Source organism: Arvicola amphibius, chromosome 4 (assembly GCF_903992535.2).
Source record: "Arvicola amphibius chromosome 4, mArvAmp1.2, whole genome shotgun sequence".
Taxonomy (NCBI): Eukaryota; Metazoa; Chordata; class Mammalia; order Rodentia; family Cricetidae; genus Arvicola; species Arvicola amphibius.
Window position 1 is genome coordinate 31,718,025 of NC_052050.1, and position 17,621 is coordinate 31,735,645.

At 43.9% G+C, this 17,621-nt stretch overlaps 1 protein-coding gene across 1 annotated transcript in view; it reads left to right on the plus strand.

The window, feature by feature from the left end:
• Positions 1-690: 690 nt before the first annotated feature.
• Ankfn1 (ankyrin repeat and fibronectin type III domain containing 1) overlaps positions 691-17,621 on the plus strand; it is a 146,762-nt gene continuing 129,831 nt past the window's right edge. Inside the window, exons 1-3 of the mRNA XM_038328646.1 lie at positions 691-818; positions 12,275-12,476; positions 15,460-15,670. Of these exons, the coding sequence (XP_038184574.1) occupies positions 12,291-12,476; positions 15,460-15,670 (397 nt within the window). The 5' untranslated portion in view covers positions 691-818; positions 12,275-12,290. The remainder of the gene's footprint in view (positions 819-12,274; positions 12,477-15,459; positions 15,671-17,621) is intronic.

Below are 17,621 nucleotides of genomic sequence, written 5' to 3' on the forward strand. Positions count from 1 at the left end.
GTGAAGTGCAGCACTGGGGAGAGAGCCAGGTATACCCATATGTGGCTGGCACAGAAACAGCATTGGAATCATCTTCATGAGGCTAAGCCTCATGGGGTCCTCAACCCGCCGTTTTGCTGACTGCTTTCTCACTCCTGAAAACCCATTCCTAGGCTGAGCATCCCCAGTATTTGTAAGGGCCCCCATCGCACCTACTAAAGATCTAGGGGAGGGAGAGGATGGAGCTACCACCTGTGTGCTTCTGGATTCAGGCAGCTGTGGGAGCATGTCACTTGAAGGGGCTCTCGAGTCACAGGTGATAGTTCTCCCGCTCCACTAATGTGGTGCAGAACTAACTGGCTGCTTTATGGTCCCTTTGTGGACCCTTGAGGGACAGTTGGTTCTGATTCAGTATTGTGTGCTGAATGATCCCTGCAGATACAATAGGCTAAACACACACTGAAGTCATGACACTCTTTTACTACACACACACACACACACACACACACACACACGCTTGAGAAAGCCAGCCTTCCCCCGCTGCAGTCCCGAGAATGTACCTCGTTTCTAAGCCAAGCCGTTTCCCTCACCCTCCTCGCCCCATGCATCATTCACGCTTTTATTTTGCATTAGGAGAAGCTTAGTGATCATGGACTTCGGCTCTTGCCTGGAGTGATCCTGTTCGCATTTTATTCTTTGCACAGAATAGGAAGGAGGTTTGCTTGCTTTGCGCAGAAGCTGAGCTACAGGAGAAAGCAGAGCCAATGTGATTTATTGAATGAAAGCACCGGACACTTACCAGCAACTTGTTCCTCTGCTGCCTCGAACAGCTTAAGCTGGTAAGTCAAATTTATTGTTTTCTTTCTCCATGTATAAATGTGGGGCTTTCTCAGTCGTGGGTGATTTTTTTAAATGTGTTTGTGTTACTATGGTTTAAATGATATATATATTCTAAATATATTTAAATATATATACATATTTTTAAATATCTGCATCTTCCAAAGTTTGCTGCAGGTGGGCCATGGGGAATACAAGCAGGCATACACACAGTGGTCTGCTGTGGTACATACACTGCCATGTGGAGCAGCAAGGATGAAGGTGGGGGAGGCCCATGTCTGACAACTGGGCAGTTTCTTTGCAGCCTGCTTAGTCACATGAATTGCTTGCATAACTGATTATCGTTAGTTATTAGAAAAGAATAAATGACTATCTGGTGGTAGAAAGCATTTTTTACTCTGGCTCCTGGATACCTTAGAAAATACCTGTTGGATCAGGTAAAGGTGGGCCCTATCATACTCACGCTGCTGCCTTTGATCTAGTTTGCAGGGTAGGCATGCAGAGTGTGAGCTCAGAGATCTGTCCATTGTGGGTTAACCTGTCCATCAATCACATGAAGACTGTGATAGTGAAGATCCCTGCCAGAGTAGCAGGGTGGACATTTGAGGTCTTGTGTGACCCTCTGTGGCCTCCATAGTCACTGCTATCCTGTTGGTAGGGAGGATTTGAAGTGCAGCATTGTGAGCGTCTTACTGCCTATGTCGGATGTTGGTATGTCTGTGGCCACAAGTAGGTCCATACCCTGCTGGCTTCTGAAAACCCTGGTATTCACTTGCCTTCTCCATTTCCTAAGTAAGATATAAGCGGACTTCTGCCAAGGGGAAAGGGGAATGGAGACAGCTATTGCTTTCCCTACTGTCTCTTAGCTGGTTCCTCAGTCTTGTTTGCTTGGATACCCCAAGGCTTTATAGCAGCCTCGATCCATCTCTGGTGAGTGAGTTCAGAGTCCATATAAATGTCATACATAGGGAGTTTAATGCCTTCGCTGTGCTCCCTCTGCTGTAGATCACTGGCCACTCAGCTGAAGCTGTGGCCTCGGGTGCTGACAAAGATGGATGATGTTAGAACAGTGAGCAGCAGGATTCTTCAAATATAAACTGAAGTCCGGAGGTCTGAGAAATGGGTGAGGATCCTCCCAGTTGGAAGGATCCCCCGAGCCATTCCATCACAAAAAAAAAAAAAAGTCATTCTCCCGTGTGACTGTCCCTGTGTCACAAATGATATCACTGGAGATTGAGAAGACAGAATTGCCTATTGGTTAGACAGCTGGTAAGATGGTAAGAGAGTAGAATGTGTTTACTAAATCAAACACTTTAGGCAATTCCCTTGGGATCCCTGGCTCTCCATATCTCCCCCATTCCCGGCTGTTTCAAAGCAGCACAGCCATGAGACGCTGCTTTCAGCTCTGTCCACAGTGCCCTTGTCCATACACGTCAACCGTCAGAGACCCATAGAGCATGCACGGGAGGACTAAGGGCTCTGTGTCCTTTCCCCCCTGAGGGATACAGAGAGTCTGATAAGAAGCATGGCTGCATTTTGTGTAAGAGGAGAGAGCCGAAAAGTTACATTTGAAGAATACAAATAAATAAAGCTTATCTTCAAAAACTATTTTTTTTCAGTTAGCAGCAACTGGTGTTCTGTACACATAATTCCAAAATCTGAAGTCTTAATAAATGTTTTAAAGGGAATATGCAGGTGTTGTATTGAGGGAGGGTAGGTGTGGATAAAATCATGCATAGAACTCACAGCAACTTACAGTAGTTTGGGTACCCAGAGTTAGCAGTGATAACTATCCCATAATGTGAGGAGTTCTAGAAAGCTATTTTGCCCCTCCCCCCAATAAACTGCCCCACCTCTAGTATTAAGATATGACAAGTTATTTCCCTGGAGATGTGATATTTCTGGATATTTCTGTCTTTTAGAAAATACATTCTCAGAAGGAGTAACTCATGAGCCATTGATCCGTTCTCATGTATCGTTTTAACCTCAAGGACACCCATGTGATATAGATGATTGTGCTATCAATTATTCTGCTTCCTCTTTACCTCAGTCCAACCTCCGTGAACTGCCTTTATAGTTGCCCCACTCCTGATCAGAAAAGCAGGCAGTCTTTCAATCATGGTCTTGCCTTCTTTTTCTAAGGAATGCCGGAGAATAGCATCTAGAACAGTGGTCCTCAACCTTCCTAATGCTGCAACCCTTGTATACAATTCCTCATGTTATGGTGAGTCCCCAACCATGACATTATTTTGTTGCTACTTCATAACTAATTTTCCTACTGTTATGAATTGTGATGTAAATATCTGATATGCAGGATATCTGATATGCAACCCCCAAAGGGGTCAAGACCCACAGGTTGAGAACTGCTGATCGAGATTCTTTATAGAGATTTAAGAGTCACACAGGGAAGAATGGATTACCATCCCCTCTGTGAAACTCACACTTTTGGCATAGGTGGGGAATTAATGTTTAATAGGGACACGCTTTGTGTTTATCAGAGCATTTTATGGACGGATGGTAGAGATGGCCGTGGGACACTGCAAAGTCATTTCATGTTGCAGAAATGGCTTGAATCAATTTTATGCCATTGTGGCAAGTAGTCTTGCCACAATAAAGGACTCATTATGAAATAGCCCATTCTGTTTCCTCTTAGATTTCGTGTGTGTGTGTGTGTGTGTGCCTGCGCGCATGTATATTTATTACTTATTATTTTCACGTATTTGTCTGTGGCGCCCTAAATTTAATTAGGGCTGCCTGATTGTGCATGGGTGGAAGTTGTATTTAATTGAGCAACAGCAACTTACCCGTGTCTACACCACTGAGGAATATGACTCCACTTCCCCAAAACAAGCATTAACCAATATGAATCCTCAGGGAAAGGTGAGAACTTAGAAACCTCTCCTGTCTTCATGATGGGATGTTGATGGACCGCCTGGGGTGGGTAGCCACTGCCACTGTGAGTCCCTAAGCTCAGCAGCAGGTCATGTAGAGAAGAACATTTTTCGTACCACTCCTTCCAGTCCCCCTAGATCTTCCAACCCCACTCCTCATCCGTGATGCATCCTGGACCTTGGAGAAAGCAAATGTCCTGTTTAGGGCTGAGAACGCCACAGCCACTCATTCCCAACACTTCTGTCAGTTAAGAGTCTCTAGATTAATCACCACCCACATCAAGCAGAAGGTTTTCTGACCAAGTCTGAGAGCTAGACTAGCCCATGTGAATACACAAGTATTTAGAAGGCAGTTTGACAACCATGTCTGCATAGCAAAGGAACATTAACATGTTCCCTGCTATGTTTTGGGACCTCCATGGCTATGGGCTTTTGAACAGATTTACAGCCCCAGGTGTGCATTCTTCCTGGGTAGTTGCTTTAAAAATCCAACCAGAAAGCAGTTGGTGATCCCTCCGGTCACCAGCTCTAGGATTTTTTTCAAGACATCCATATTTGGTTGTCTGTTCCTAACATTCTCACGCTTCTTCCTTTTCAATTAACCCTCTGACCACTACCAAATTCTCTGAAAATGCGAATCTCAACTTTCTAAGAATGTGTGCTTTTACTAATTGTACATGTGTATTGAGTGCAGTGTGAAATCCCTGTGTGCATACATGGTAGGAATGATCAGATGATCGGGATAATTGATGCATCTATCACATAAGGGTTTCTGGTACTCCCTGCTATATATAGCTTAATGTATTTGTTCCTTATCATGTGTGCAAGACCCTGGATGTCTTAGCCCTGCTGCCTCTCCAGGCCTCTTTCCTAAGGTCCATGTACAGTATAGCTGATGGAATACACCATTGCACATGACAGAGCCAAGAGGCGTTCTGTTCACCGCTTCTGGAATGTTCTACCAGCCCATTTCTATATCCTTTCCTGTCTTTACATCCTAACCTGGGCTCATAGACCTGGAGAATCATTTCTGTTCTTGCTAATTATTTCTCATTCGCCATTCAAAATCATTTTCATGAATCACCTCATCTGACCCTCTCTTTTCTCCGGGTCACTTCCTGTCACTCTCTTCCACCATTCCCCTCACTGTGATATTTCTCTGTCTCGGGCTTTTTCAGGGACACATTTAGAGGTGAAGAGCTCAGATACAAATCCACATTGCTTGCATTTGAATTGTAGATCTGCCCTTAACAGAGCCTCAATGTGTTGCTACTAAAATAGGGATAACAGTTCTGCCTTCAAATGGCTATTAAGAGACTCAATAAGTTTGTATTGTGAAAGTACAGCAACGGGCTAAATGCTTACATCCCTTCATAATTCAGACAGTGAGATCCTAACCATCCAGTTAACAGTTGTCTTAGTTAGGGTTTCTATGGTTGTGAAGAGACGCCATGACTGTGGCAACTCTTAAAAAAGGAAAACATTTCGTGGGTGCTAACTTACAGTTTCAAAGGTTTATTCCATTATTATGGCAGGACATGCCAGTTTACAGGCACACATGATGATGGAAAAGGAGCTCAGAGCTCTACATCCACAGGCAGCAGGGGTCTGTCTTCCACACTGGTTATAGCTTGAGCACAGGCGACCTCAAAGCCTACCCGCCCAGTGGCATACTTCCTCCAACAAGGCTATACCTACTCCAACAGAGCCACACCTCCTAATAGTGCCATTCGCTATGGGGCCATTGTCTTTCAAACTACCAAGGCAATAAGAAGACCAGGAAGGCAGAGCTCTCCTAGCTGGAATTAGTGTTTCTCTAAGAGACCCAAGAAAGCTGTCTAGACCCTGCCACTGCAAGGACACAGAAAGAAGGCTGCGTCTAGGAACCAAGGAACAGGGACCCTGAATCTGCAGGCATCTTGATCTTGGCTTCCCCAGCCTCTAGAACTGTGGGAAATAAGTCCCTGCTGTTCATAAGTTACCCAGACGGTTCATTTGTTATAGCAGCATAGATGAACTGAGACAAGCTTGATTCTAAATACATCCAATTCTCGGAAACTCTTTGAGTATATACTGCCACTCACACACCACGATATTTACCAGCTGTGTGTTTGTCTCACTGTCTTTCCTTCTAACCTATGAGGACTCTGGAAACAGCTAAAGTGAATACTTTAACTTGTGTAAGACTTTCCCTTTGTTTGCACTGAAAATCTTAGAAACTGGGCTCCTGCAATCCCAGGAAGGCTGACATTCACAACTGTGAGAGATCGTATCTACTTTCTTATGAGGTCCCAGGATCACACACCGGATACCTAGATTACCAGTTAGGTCAGGAACAAGATGGGTCAGTGGGTGAGGGGACCAATCATGACAATCTGAATTATATCCCCAGGTCCCACATAGTGGAAGGTGAGAACCAACTTCCAAAAGTTTTCTTCTAACTTCCACATGTATGCTGTGGCATGTGCAAGTGTGCACTGCACATAGACATGCACACATACACACACACACACACACACACACAATTTCAAAGGGCACAGAAACTAAAAAAGCAGCTTCCACTGTTACATGTCAATACTGTAATAGAGTGGGCCACCCCTTAGCAATCAAAGACACACCTGTCATGTTAGCAGCGCGTAGAGAATGAATGGGGTCAAACTTTCTCTTCGTCTGGTGACAGGCAGGTTGAAGTCGGAAGGTCCCCAGTTCACATCACAGCCTAAAGAACACTACCTCCTGAGTCAAAAATGTTCCCTTCGCTGAGTGTGTCTGTCCACCCAGCTGTCAGGAATGACGAGAGTTCCAGTTTCTGATATGCTCTGTCTTGAGACGCCTTGTCATCCCAACTGGCTCAGACTGCTTCTAAAGTACAAGGACACTGGAAACTTTCCACAACCAAGCTCCAGTGAAACGTGGATTCATAACTAGGACGAGAAATCGTGACTTTGGAATCAAGGTCAAGCATGGAGAAGCTGCCAGGCAGCCAGACTAAGTCACCTTAAGCAATAATAACAAGAGCAGAATTGTTGGAAGCATGGAGTTTTAGAGTCAGAGTTCACATCTTGCTACTCTGTTTCCTGCTTGTTAGTTCCTGGATACATTACCTAACCTTTCTGGGACTCAGTTTCCTTGTTTATAAAGTAAAGATAAATAACTGTGTCTCAGTCTTTTGACTAAGCTCAAGCATATAATGAAGATGATGTGGTGGTACTTGCATCTGTACAGGGTTGTTGCCACGGTGATGGTACTTGCATCTTTACAGGGTTGTTGCTACCATGATGGTATTTGCATCTGTACAGGGTTGTTGCCACATTTTTTTCTTCAGTCTGTGAAATCACAGCTTGGTCACAATTTCTCCATTGTGTATCAGGAGATAAAAGTTCATGTCAGCAAAGCCAAAGGCAAAAGGGAAACATAGCAGAAATGAAGAAAAATAAATAGAGTTGGGATTGCACTTAACATACTCAGAGCTTCATGGGGAAAAAACCCTTCATTTGGGGACTTAGAAACATTGCTTGAAGGTTAAGAACTCAGGCTTGCTCTTCTAGAGGGCTGGGGTTCGATTCCCAGCACCCACATGGTAGCTCATACTGGCTGTAATTTCAGTTTCAGGGTTTCTGATGCCCTCTTCTGGCCTCTATGGGCATCAGGCATGCGCATGGTGCATATACACAAGAAAAACACCCTTATTCAAACCCAGGAGCCTGGGGGGGCGGCCCTCCTTCCAACCAGTACACCACGGCCCACAGGAAGTCCCCAGGGCAGTCCGTGAAAGGAAAGAGAGATGAATTATCTACCTGATGAGAAGTGCCTATCTCATTTCTCATTGGTCTAATTTTCTCAGTTCTAGACAGTATTCGTGAATCAGGACTGACGCAACAAAGAGCAAGCATGGTGAGCACCACCACCTTAGGAAGGATGTTAGGTAGAAGAGCCACAGATATGTCAGGAAGTAGCAGACCCCGGGGGACAGGTAGCAATGGAGTCTGAGGAGGCTCCTCTCTGCTCCCCTCATTGTAAGATCTTCACTCTTGTTAGACACCTCGGGTCTACGTGTCCTCACTTCTCTTTCAGAGGTCTCCAAAACGGAGAAAGATGACGCTGTAGTACTAAAATCTTACAACGGCAGTTTTCGATAAGCCCAACTTGTGGATCATTTTGTGACTTCCATTTTTAGTGTCTCCTCTAAGAAACATCATTCTGTCCAAACTCACAAAATCATCTACGTTTTCATCTAGAATATGTATGGTCTTAGCACCTAAATTGGGATCTCTGGTTTATCAGGGGCTGGGAAGCTGGATCAGCTGGCACAGCCCTTGCTATAGAAGCATAAGGAACAAAGTTTCGATCCCAAGGATCCATGTAAATGTGAGGTGAGCTTGGTGGCCCACCTGTAGTTCCAGCACAGGGAAAGTAGTAATGGGGGAATCCCTAGAGCCAACTGGTCAACTAGACTCGCCAGAACCTCAAGTTCCGGGTTCAAGTAGGAATTCCTGCTCTACCCAATAGTGATAGAGAAAGACTCTGCAATCGGCCTCAGGCCTGCACAAACACACATGAACCCACACACATGTAAACACACACACACACACCAACCCCACAAAGAGGCGTCTACAATAAAAAGATCTATTATTTATTTCCGATAGCTTTTGTACATGATATGAAGTAGGGGTCGGAGTTCCTTTCGGTTCTTACAGAAGGTTCTCCTGGGGTTACAGCCCTGGTAACTGGGTTCCCTACTAATTACTACAGTGCAATTTCCAAAAGCAATTAACCCTGTGCATTCAGATTATTTGTGGGGCCTCAGTTCTACTTCATTCATGTTGCTCTCCTTACTTTATTGTCGTTATCTACGTGGCGATTCTAAAACTGACCCTGCATGCCTTCACCTCTGTGGTGTTATAGTGAGTGTAAAGACCAGGGAATAGAAGCCCTCAGTTTTCCTTTGTCAGCGTTGCTTTAGCCTCTTTAGATTCCTTGCTTCTCTCTAAAACTGTGACGAAATTGCCCTTCAGCTGGTATTTTGATGGGGTTGCATTTGGTCACTAAGTGTGATGTTGAACGTAGTTTTGTATTAATTACTCTGACCACAGGACCTGACTGGACTGAGAAGCAGAATTGTAGGCTCATAGGTCCTGAGGGCTTCAGTCTGTCACTATGGGAAAGTTCACGGTAGCAGGAGTGTGTGGCAGAAGTTCCTCCCTCACAGCAAAGAGACAGACAGGACAGGCTTGGTGTAACCTTCACACTTCCACCAGCTAGGCCCCACAGCCTTTCAAAATAGTGCCACTGACTGGGGAAGACACGTCCAAAACATGCTCCTGTGTGGACATTTCAAATGCAAAATTTAACCCAGCTTTTGTTCATTCTCTCAGGGTGAAGAAATTCCCTTATATTCCCTGCAAGTTCTCTTCAACCCCCATTTGTTTCCGCATTTTTTTTTTTTTTTTTTTTTTTTTTTTTGGTTTTTCGAGACAGGGTTTCCCTGTAGTTTCTAGAGCCTGTCCTGGAACTAGCTCTTGTAGACCAGGCTGGCCTCGAACTCACAGAGATCCGCCTGCCTCTGCCTCCCGAGTGCTGGGATTAAAGGCGTGCGCCACCACCGCCCGGCCTCCGCATATTCTTAAACCTGGTCATTTTCTTGCATTGATCAAGGTGACCATGTAGTGCCTCTTCTCCTTAATCTGAGTTGATTTATTTTGAAACATTGTTTTTTTGTTTCTGTCCAAACAATTATGCCATTAGCCACTCCAGTAAGTTTTTATTTCTTTTGTTAGACTTTCCAATTGCAGAACTACTTCACAATCTATCTCTTTACTAATGTTCTTTCGTAGTGAGCTCTCACTTGCAGTTGACTCTTTAGACCTGATTTCCCTTAGCTCTTCAAACACACTTAAGACAGCTGAAGGTGTTGTACAACGATGGCAACATCTGCCTGCCTTGAGGGCAATTTTGATTGACCTGTTTATTTTCTTGGCTGTGATCTGAGTTCTGTCTCACAATTTTCTGTTGAAAGGCAGGTGTTTTAATAACAATATAACAACTCTGAAAAACAGATTTTCCCTTCTCCCCAGCATTTGTTGTTATTTGATGACGTTTTAGACCTTCAATCTGTGATAGCGATATTTCTGAACTATACAGCCACTGACATTCCTGCTTGACTCACCAAATGACAATGGCAGAACAGAGCCATCTTTAAATGCCTAGAATTAGTGAGCCTCCATCCCATGAAGGGGCTCTAGGTATGTTAAGGCACACGATCAACATTCTGCCAGGTAGTGGCAACTCTACCTTAGCCTTCATTTCCTTCTCGCACAGAGCCTCCCATTCCTAGGCATGAGCATGATCTGCTAGACTCAGTATTATGTCAGAGCTTTTCAGGGCCCTTCATTTCCAAACCATCTCCTTCCCGAAGTTCAGAGCAATTTAAAAGACTTGTTTGAAAATGCTGATGTCTGCTAAACAAGCACCACAAAAACAAATACTCTAGAGGAAGAGGCTAATCGCTCTTGGGGGGCTGCAGTCAAGCAAAAATGACAAGCATTCCGAGAGGCTCTCCTAGGGAACAAGCAGGAAGATCAAATAATGATACTTCCAAGGGGGTGGAAAGGGAATGGTAGAGGACCACCAACCTTCTGGACCCTCTCCAATGGCTGGCGGTCTTCGTGTTTTTTTGTTTTAATGAGTGTTGATTCTCAAGGCTACCAGAGACCAGGAAAGACGAGAATGAGGCAAAAATCAGAACAAAGCTTGATATGTGTACTGAATTCAGCTGTCCATCTTAAATAAGCAATCCTGTTTTGCCGAATTTTTCAGCGCTTTTAGATTTATCTTTATTCTACCTTCCCTTCTAAGAGCTAAACGTCCTACCTTCTATTTCTACTTCGTAAGTCAATATAAAAATCCAAAATGAAATGGCTATATTTGCATTTTTTTATCAAAATAAAAAACAAAGTACATAAAATTAGACCATGTTGAAAACCTGTAAGAAAGGTGAATGATGATGCTATATTCTGATGTCCAGTTTTGCATAAAGACTTGGGGTAACTTAATAGTTACTGCTATTTATTGCCAGGTTAAAATGAACCAAAAGAGATAACAAGGGTCATTTCTTCATCAACTTAATCTTCGTAACTCTTAATCCAATAATATGTTGTCTATTTACATATGATAAATAAGATCATAGAATTTAAATAAGGCACTCAAAGCCACATACGCTGGAAATAGCAATATCAGGAGTCAGGCCTGAGTCTATCCAGTTCCAACGTTTGCCCCTTTCCATAAGAGTGAAATTGCCAAGAGCACGGTGAATTGGTGGAGATATTCATATTTCTAAGGACAAACAACAGAAAATTGTCTCTCTCATTCCCTCTCATCTGGGCAAATTTAAAGCATGAGGGAAAAAGAACACATAAAGATAGATGAAAGCTAAGAGAGGGGAAACATGTTGATGAATAGCCTGGAAGAGACGGACAGCTGGGGAGCACGGGGAGGAAGTCAGAGAGGCAGAGAAAGTCAACCTCCTTTGACAGAAAGGGACAGATGGGAGATGTGCAAGGACAAAGGGGGCCATGCGGGTAGGTGTCATCAGTTAGAGGGCAAGTAGAGGGGATTCGATCAAACGACAGGAATTTATTTACAGGACTCCTGGGCCTTGTGGGAGCTACAAGAGAATGTAGAGTTAATTTGGGGAAGGATGATGGTGTAGGCAGGACAGATGGCTTGGACTGGGGTGTCCGTGCTGAAGGAAAAGTCTAGAGACAGAAGGCAGAAATAAAGAGGTTAGAGCAATCCCCACGTGATAGCCTAGAATCTGGAACTCTGTGGAAAGAAGTGTTAAAGAAAACTATGTAGTTGCTATTGAGTCAAAGATAAAGAATCCGTAAACTGGAGGGGAAAGAGGATAAAATCACCAAACCATTCTACTGCTTTGAAGACAATCAAAATGTTTTGGTTTGATCTGGTCTGGTTTGGTTTTTAGAGACAGGGTTTCTCTGTGTAACAGCCCTGGCTGTCCTGGTAGCCTAGTCTCAAACTAGTCTATAGCCTAGTCTCAAACTCACAGAGATCCACCTGTCTCTGCCTCCTGCCTCTGAATGCTGGGCTTAAGGGCATGCACCACCACTTCCTGCCGCACTTCTTGTCCATTCAATAGGGGTCAGCATCTAGAAGGAGGGAAGTTAAAAAAATAGTCTCGATTATGTATACCCAAGATTACACATATCCCCTAGATATGGCACTGAGATACTTCCCTAATTGAGTAAGAGTCCAAGGTTTTTAAGTGTTCATGTGTAAATGGATATTTCATATAACAAATCGGCCTGGCATCTCATTCCTGCCACCAGTCAGCTCTGGGGCCCTAGAGAAGCTGCTTCCTTCCCCTGGATTTCCATTTTCTCCTCCACAGCAGGAAGAAGCTGGGGCTGGTGATCTCTGCGGGCCTTCCGAGCTGGAATATCACATTTGGATCTGAGATTTCCAGATGGTTCCTGGAGGTGATAGAATCCTTTTGTTGTGTGTAATTGCATTGTGTGTAATCATCATGCATGCTGTTTTCCTCTGCTTAGGAACTGCCGCTCGAAAATGACCCAACAAATGCAGAGTTTACATCTTTCTCAGTCAAAGAAACACGGCGCTCCGTCATCTCCCAATGCTGCTAAGCGCCTGTACAGGAACCTCTCGGAGAAGCTGAAGGGCAGCCACTCGTCCTTCGATGAGGCCTACTTTAAAACCAGAACAGATAGGCTGAGTCTCAGGAAGACCTCAGTGGTAATGGAACTCTTTCTATTCCCATGTCAATCTATCGTTCAACAATTTAATGAATGCTTCCGTTTTACGCATAAAGTCCATTGAGACAAGAACCATACATATTATACATATGTATGATGTTACATTAAGTTTGGATGAATGGAAGACATTTCCCCCCCCCTCCTCTTTTTCTTAATTTCTTTCCCTATTTATTCTTCACTACCAGACCAAGTGAACAAATCTCCAAAATAAGCAGCTTGAGGGAATAGAGGTGTGGACTTGGGGATAGATGGCTTGCCTAGGATGTACAAGGTCCTGGGTTCAATCCTCAGGCCCCCAGCAACACACACACACACACACACACACTCAGTTTGGCAAATATCAAATGTTTCAGATTAAATATACTTCCTGGAAGTACCAGTGCTCATTTAAATAATAGAATTAAAATCATTTATAGGGTTCTTATATACATTCATATTCATATATATACACACACACACACACACACACATATATATATATATATATATATATATATATTACACACATTTTCAGAGGCATTCAAAATAGAATCCAGGAATATAATTCTATTTATTATATAATGGAAAGAAGACAGAAAAAGCCAGCAAAAGAAAATAGATGGATAAACAAACATATATACCAAAACTTTAGGCAAACATACTCCATGAAATATAGCATTACGTTCACCTTTGAGTCCCCAGGCAGTCAAAGCGGGAAAGACAATCGGGTGTGACCTCCCATTCGCTGATAACTAAAAGTGTATCAGTCCATCAGGAAAAATGAACATCTTCCTGTTGCTAAATCGTGTGGCCTGTATAGCTGTCATAGCAATTAGGCTATAGCCAGCGGCAGACCGAGTATATTGCAGATGTTCTCGGTGGTCTTGGGCACTGGCTGTGGGTCAAACAGCAGGCACATGTTCACAACGAGAGCACTTCTGTGGGGAGGTAAGAGCTCTATTTGAGACTAAAGCAGAAGTCCTGGCTTTCCCAGATAGAAGCAAAGTTAGAGTTCGGAGGAGGAGATTACTTAAAAGGAATAGTAAATATGGTATGCAAGAAACTAGAGCCACTAATAATCATAAGCAAATGCACACTGGAGACAGGGCAAGGTTTTGATTTTGAATTCATTTGTTTTCTAATACGGTTTCCTATTTCACACCCAGCTTCCGGGAGGGCTTAGCTGGGGTTAGGTTAAGACCAAAGCATCAGATGCCCTTCAGTTTGGCAGACTGCAGAAAAGCTACTTCTCTATTCAGTACAGTGTCTTCCTGCAGGAGAGCAGCATACCAAAATAGCCTTCTCCTCTGGGTCCCTATTGTCAAAACAAGCATTTGCATAATCGCCTGCTATTTTCCCCAGGTTCCTGTGCTGGGGTATGTGCTCAGCCGAAGCTGACTGGCAAGCCTTGGAGAGGGAAAATCAGTTTTTGAGGAGACTAAAAATAAAATCTTCCTGCCTATACATTTGATCACCAAAGACCTTCTACATATTAATCAGTTCCCAGCACTAGGCCAAGGCCAACGGCATCCCACTATCTCTAAAATCAAAGCAATCCTTAGACAACAGAGAGATAGGCTATGCCTGCATCTTTCCTGTCACAGTCTTTGTGAGATGTCACACACACAAAAAATTCCTCAAAGAGTCATATTATCTATGCTATTTGTTTTCTATAGATGATATGTATTTTATAAATATTCAACTGCTGGCCCTCTTAAACAATTATCCACTTAGCACTGTAGCCCTCCTGGGCAAAGCACTTCAGTCTCTCCCTTCAGCTCAAAAAATGCTACGTGTGTAATGGTTGGGGGGTGTGGGCTAAGAAACTGTGGGATCATAGTAGCCAGGGTATATATTAGTAAGTTTTATTGTGCCTGTGACAGAAACTCCTGCCAGCCTAAGGGAGGAAGGGTTTATCCTGGGTTATGGATTAAAGTCCATGACCCCTTGGCCTCATGCACTTGGCAGAGCTTCAGGATAGGAATGTATGGAAGTTCTTCTTCAGTCCTTCCTGGATGGAAGCAGAAAGAAGAGCTGTACAGGAAGAGACCTAGGCAAGACAGCTGCCCAGTGACATGCCCCCAGTGACCTAATTCCTCCAACTTGGTCCCTTTTTCCTTTCACTGCCTCCCAATAACGCTTCCACATCAATGACTGGGTCACAACTCTTGAGACAGAACTGGAGAGCACCCTCAACAACACACCCAGAGGTTTTGTCAAATAATCATCTGAGCATTTCTTAGCTCAGGGAGACCGATGGTACCAATTAACCTTAAATAATGTAGACTTTAAAGTAGACTGAAGGATACAGGCATCAGCAGCCTATGGGGGTGTAGGGAGACGACAAGCAACAGTGTAGGGTCTGGGCTGATGACGCCTAGACTAGCAGTCACGAGAACGGGCAATAACACCTGAGAGTGGAGAAGGAAGGAAAGAGTTGAGAGAAACACAGAACATGCACTATCAATACAGAGTAGTCATAATAAAAAGTCATAATTAAAAAACTATATCTATGCCAGCATTCACCCAGCTGCATTCTGCAGAACGTTACCCCAAAGGTAAAATGAAATACAAGAATATTTTATCTTAAATCACATATTAACATGATTAAATGCCCTGAGAGGTGCCACAGAAAACAAAGGAGTACGGACTTAATCCAGCACTTAAGAACATCTTTTAATAGCCTAGCAAACAGTATCCCTTCAGCAGTGGACTGGCTGCAGGGAGTTGATTTTTCTCACTGCCCTAGACGGGGCCACACAGCTCAGTACTTTATCACCCCATCCGTCTAAATGTGTCTGCTCAATACCTATTAGGGAACGTGGAGGGACAGGCCAACAGAGTGCTGACTTTAAGGATCACACGATAAAGGATAGCTCTGTAATCACCCGCTTGTAGGCGTTCCAGTGAGCCCCTAGGACAATCTCTAAAGTCCTGAGATATTGGCTGTAACGTTGTACCAACCTGTTTTTCTTCTTCTCCAGAATTTCCAGGGCAACGAAGCCATGTTTGAGGCTGTGGAGCAGCAGGACCTAGACGCTGTGCAGCTCCTCCTCTACCAGTACACACCGGAAGAACTAGATCTGAACACACCAAACAGCGAGGGGCTGACACCCCTGGACATTGCCATCATGACCAACAATGTACCCATTGCTAGGATTCTTCTGCGGGCAGGGGCCCGAGAAAGTCCACACTGTAAGTAAACCTAAACACAATGGCCCATGTCATCCATCAGACCTTTGCTCTAGGTCACCAAAATAACCACACAGGAATGGTTGACCCTAAAATTCTTTCCGTGCTTCCAAAGACTGACGGGCACAGATCAAGTAGTGGTTATCAGTCTAAGCACTTGATTGCTCGCTAGTGAAAACACAGTCGATGTTATCGAAAGGAAGCCTCTCCAGATGACTTTTCCTAAAAGTTTAATTCAGGCTTTCTGGCATATGACATCTTCAAATGATATGATGCGGATTTAGGAAGCATTTGTAGGAAACGGATGAGCAAGGGTTTGTGCCTGTGCATCCACAGTCAATGCCGGGGCTTTACCCAGACACTCACAAACACTGAGTGAAGACTGTCCCAGTCTAGGAAAGCAGTGACAAACTAGATAAACTCCTTGGTCTCACAGAACATTTGCACCCTAGTGGAAGAGACGGTCCCGTGAGCCAATGAATTGGTAAACGACAACATAAATTCAAATGGCGGCAAATGCTATTTAAAATGAGTAGGAGAGGTTGACAAAGGAAGGGTCAATTTTAAATAGGGTTGGGCAAGAGAACCTTAGCTGATATGGTAGGGAATAACTAAGTCCCAGATGATATAACGCCACTAACCATCAGGTGTAGGGTCTATTCTAGGAAGAATCAACAGGAAGCAGAAGTCTTGAGACGGTCAGAAAGGAAGCTGGAGTACTGGAATAGAGCAAACGAAAGTGGTGACTGTGATTGAAGTCACCAGGATCAAATGGCACAGGGCCTCATAGTCAGGTGAAGATGTTTTCCTCCTAAGACTGAGTGTGATGGGGAGGCAATAGCATGGGCTTGGATTCCATGGTCTGTTTTACTTTGGAGGGTCACTACGATGCTCTGTGACAGATGAACACAGGAGAAGCAGTTGTAGAGTTGGGTCAACCGGTCAAGGGACCACTTCAATGCATGGTCCATGGAACAGGTGCCAGTTGATGGGACTAGCATGACAGTAATGGTGACCAGAAACAGAGGTAAGACAGTTGATAGACAGATAGTGAAGAGAGACAGTAGATAGGTAAAGAAAGACAGACAGGATAGATGATTGACAGATAATAGTCATGATATATGATTGATGAATAATAGAGATAGGTGGTAGAGATGATAGGTTATTGACAGATTGAAAGATAACAGATAGAATAAACAATGTTCTTTCGTAATGCAGAACCAGAAAACCATCACCATAATCATTTAAGTACTTCTTTATACCCCTATAAAAATCCAACACCCTTCACTTCTTACTCTTTGATCTCCTCACCACCCCCAGCCCTATGAGAAATCAATAGTCATGTTGTGTTGTTGCTGTTTCCACCTATTTGCCTCTTCCAGACTTTTCATACAATGGAATCATGTGCAATATGATTAGCTAGGTGCCATTCTGAGTACTTTATACATACTGACACCTTCAGTCCTCACGACATCCTAAAGTCAGAGCTCACAACCCCCTTCGTCCAAACTCTCGGATCCAACAACGGCAGTGGCTCAGTGTCACCGTTTTCTCTGCTCTCTAGACGACTCGCCCAACTGCAGTTCCACTCACACTGACTGACAGTATTTCCAAGTGGTGGCCCCAGAAGACCGAATGATCAGAGGAAGCTCGTTGCATGATTAGAAGTCACATCTCAGCTGCCAGATTTCATAAACCACCACCACCCAAAGACTAGGGACAGAGACAGACACTCAGATCAGAACACTACATTCAGAAAATCTAAGCTTACCAAGCCCAGGTCAAACAGCATGAGGAATAGTGAGGGGGCTCTTCAGAAAAGCTGCCTGGTCAGAGGGCAGCTCCTTCTTAGCAAAATTTGAATATTCAGATGGAAAGTTTTTTTTAAAAAAGGAAGAATAAGCTGAGAGAGATCTCTACTACCTTCTGATTCATTTGCAATAATGTCTGTCCT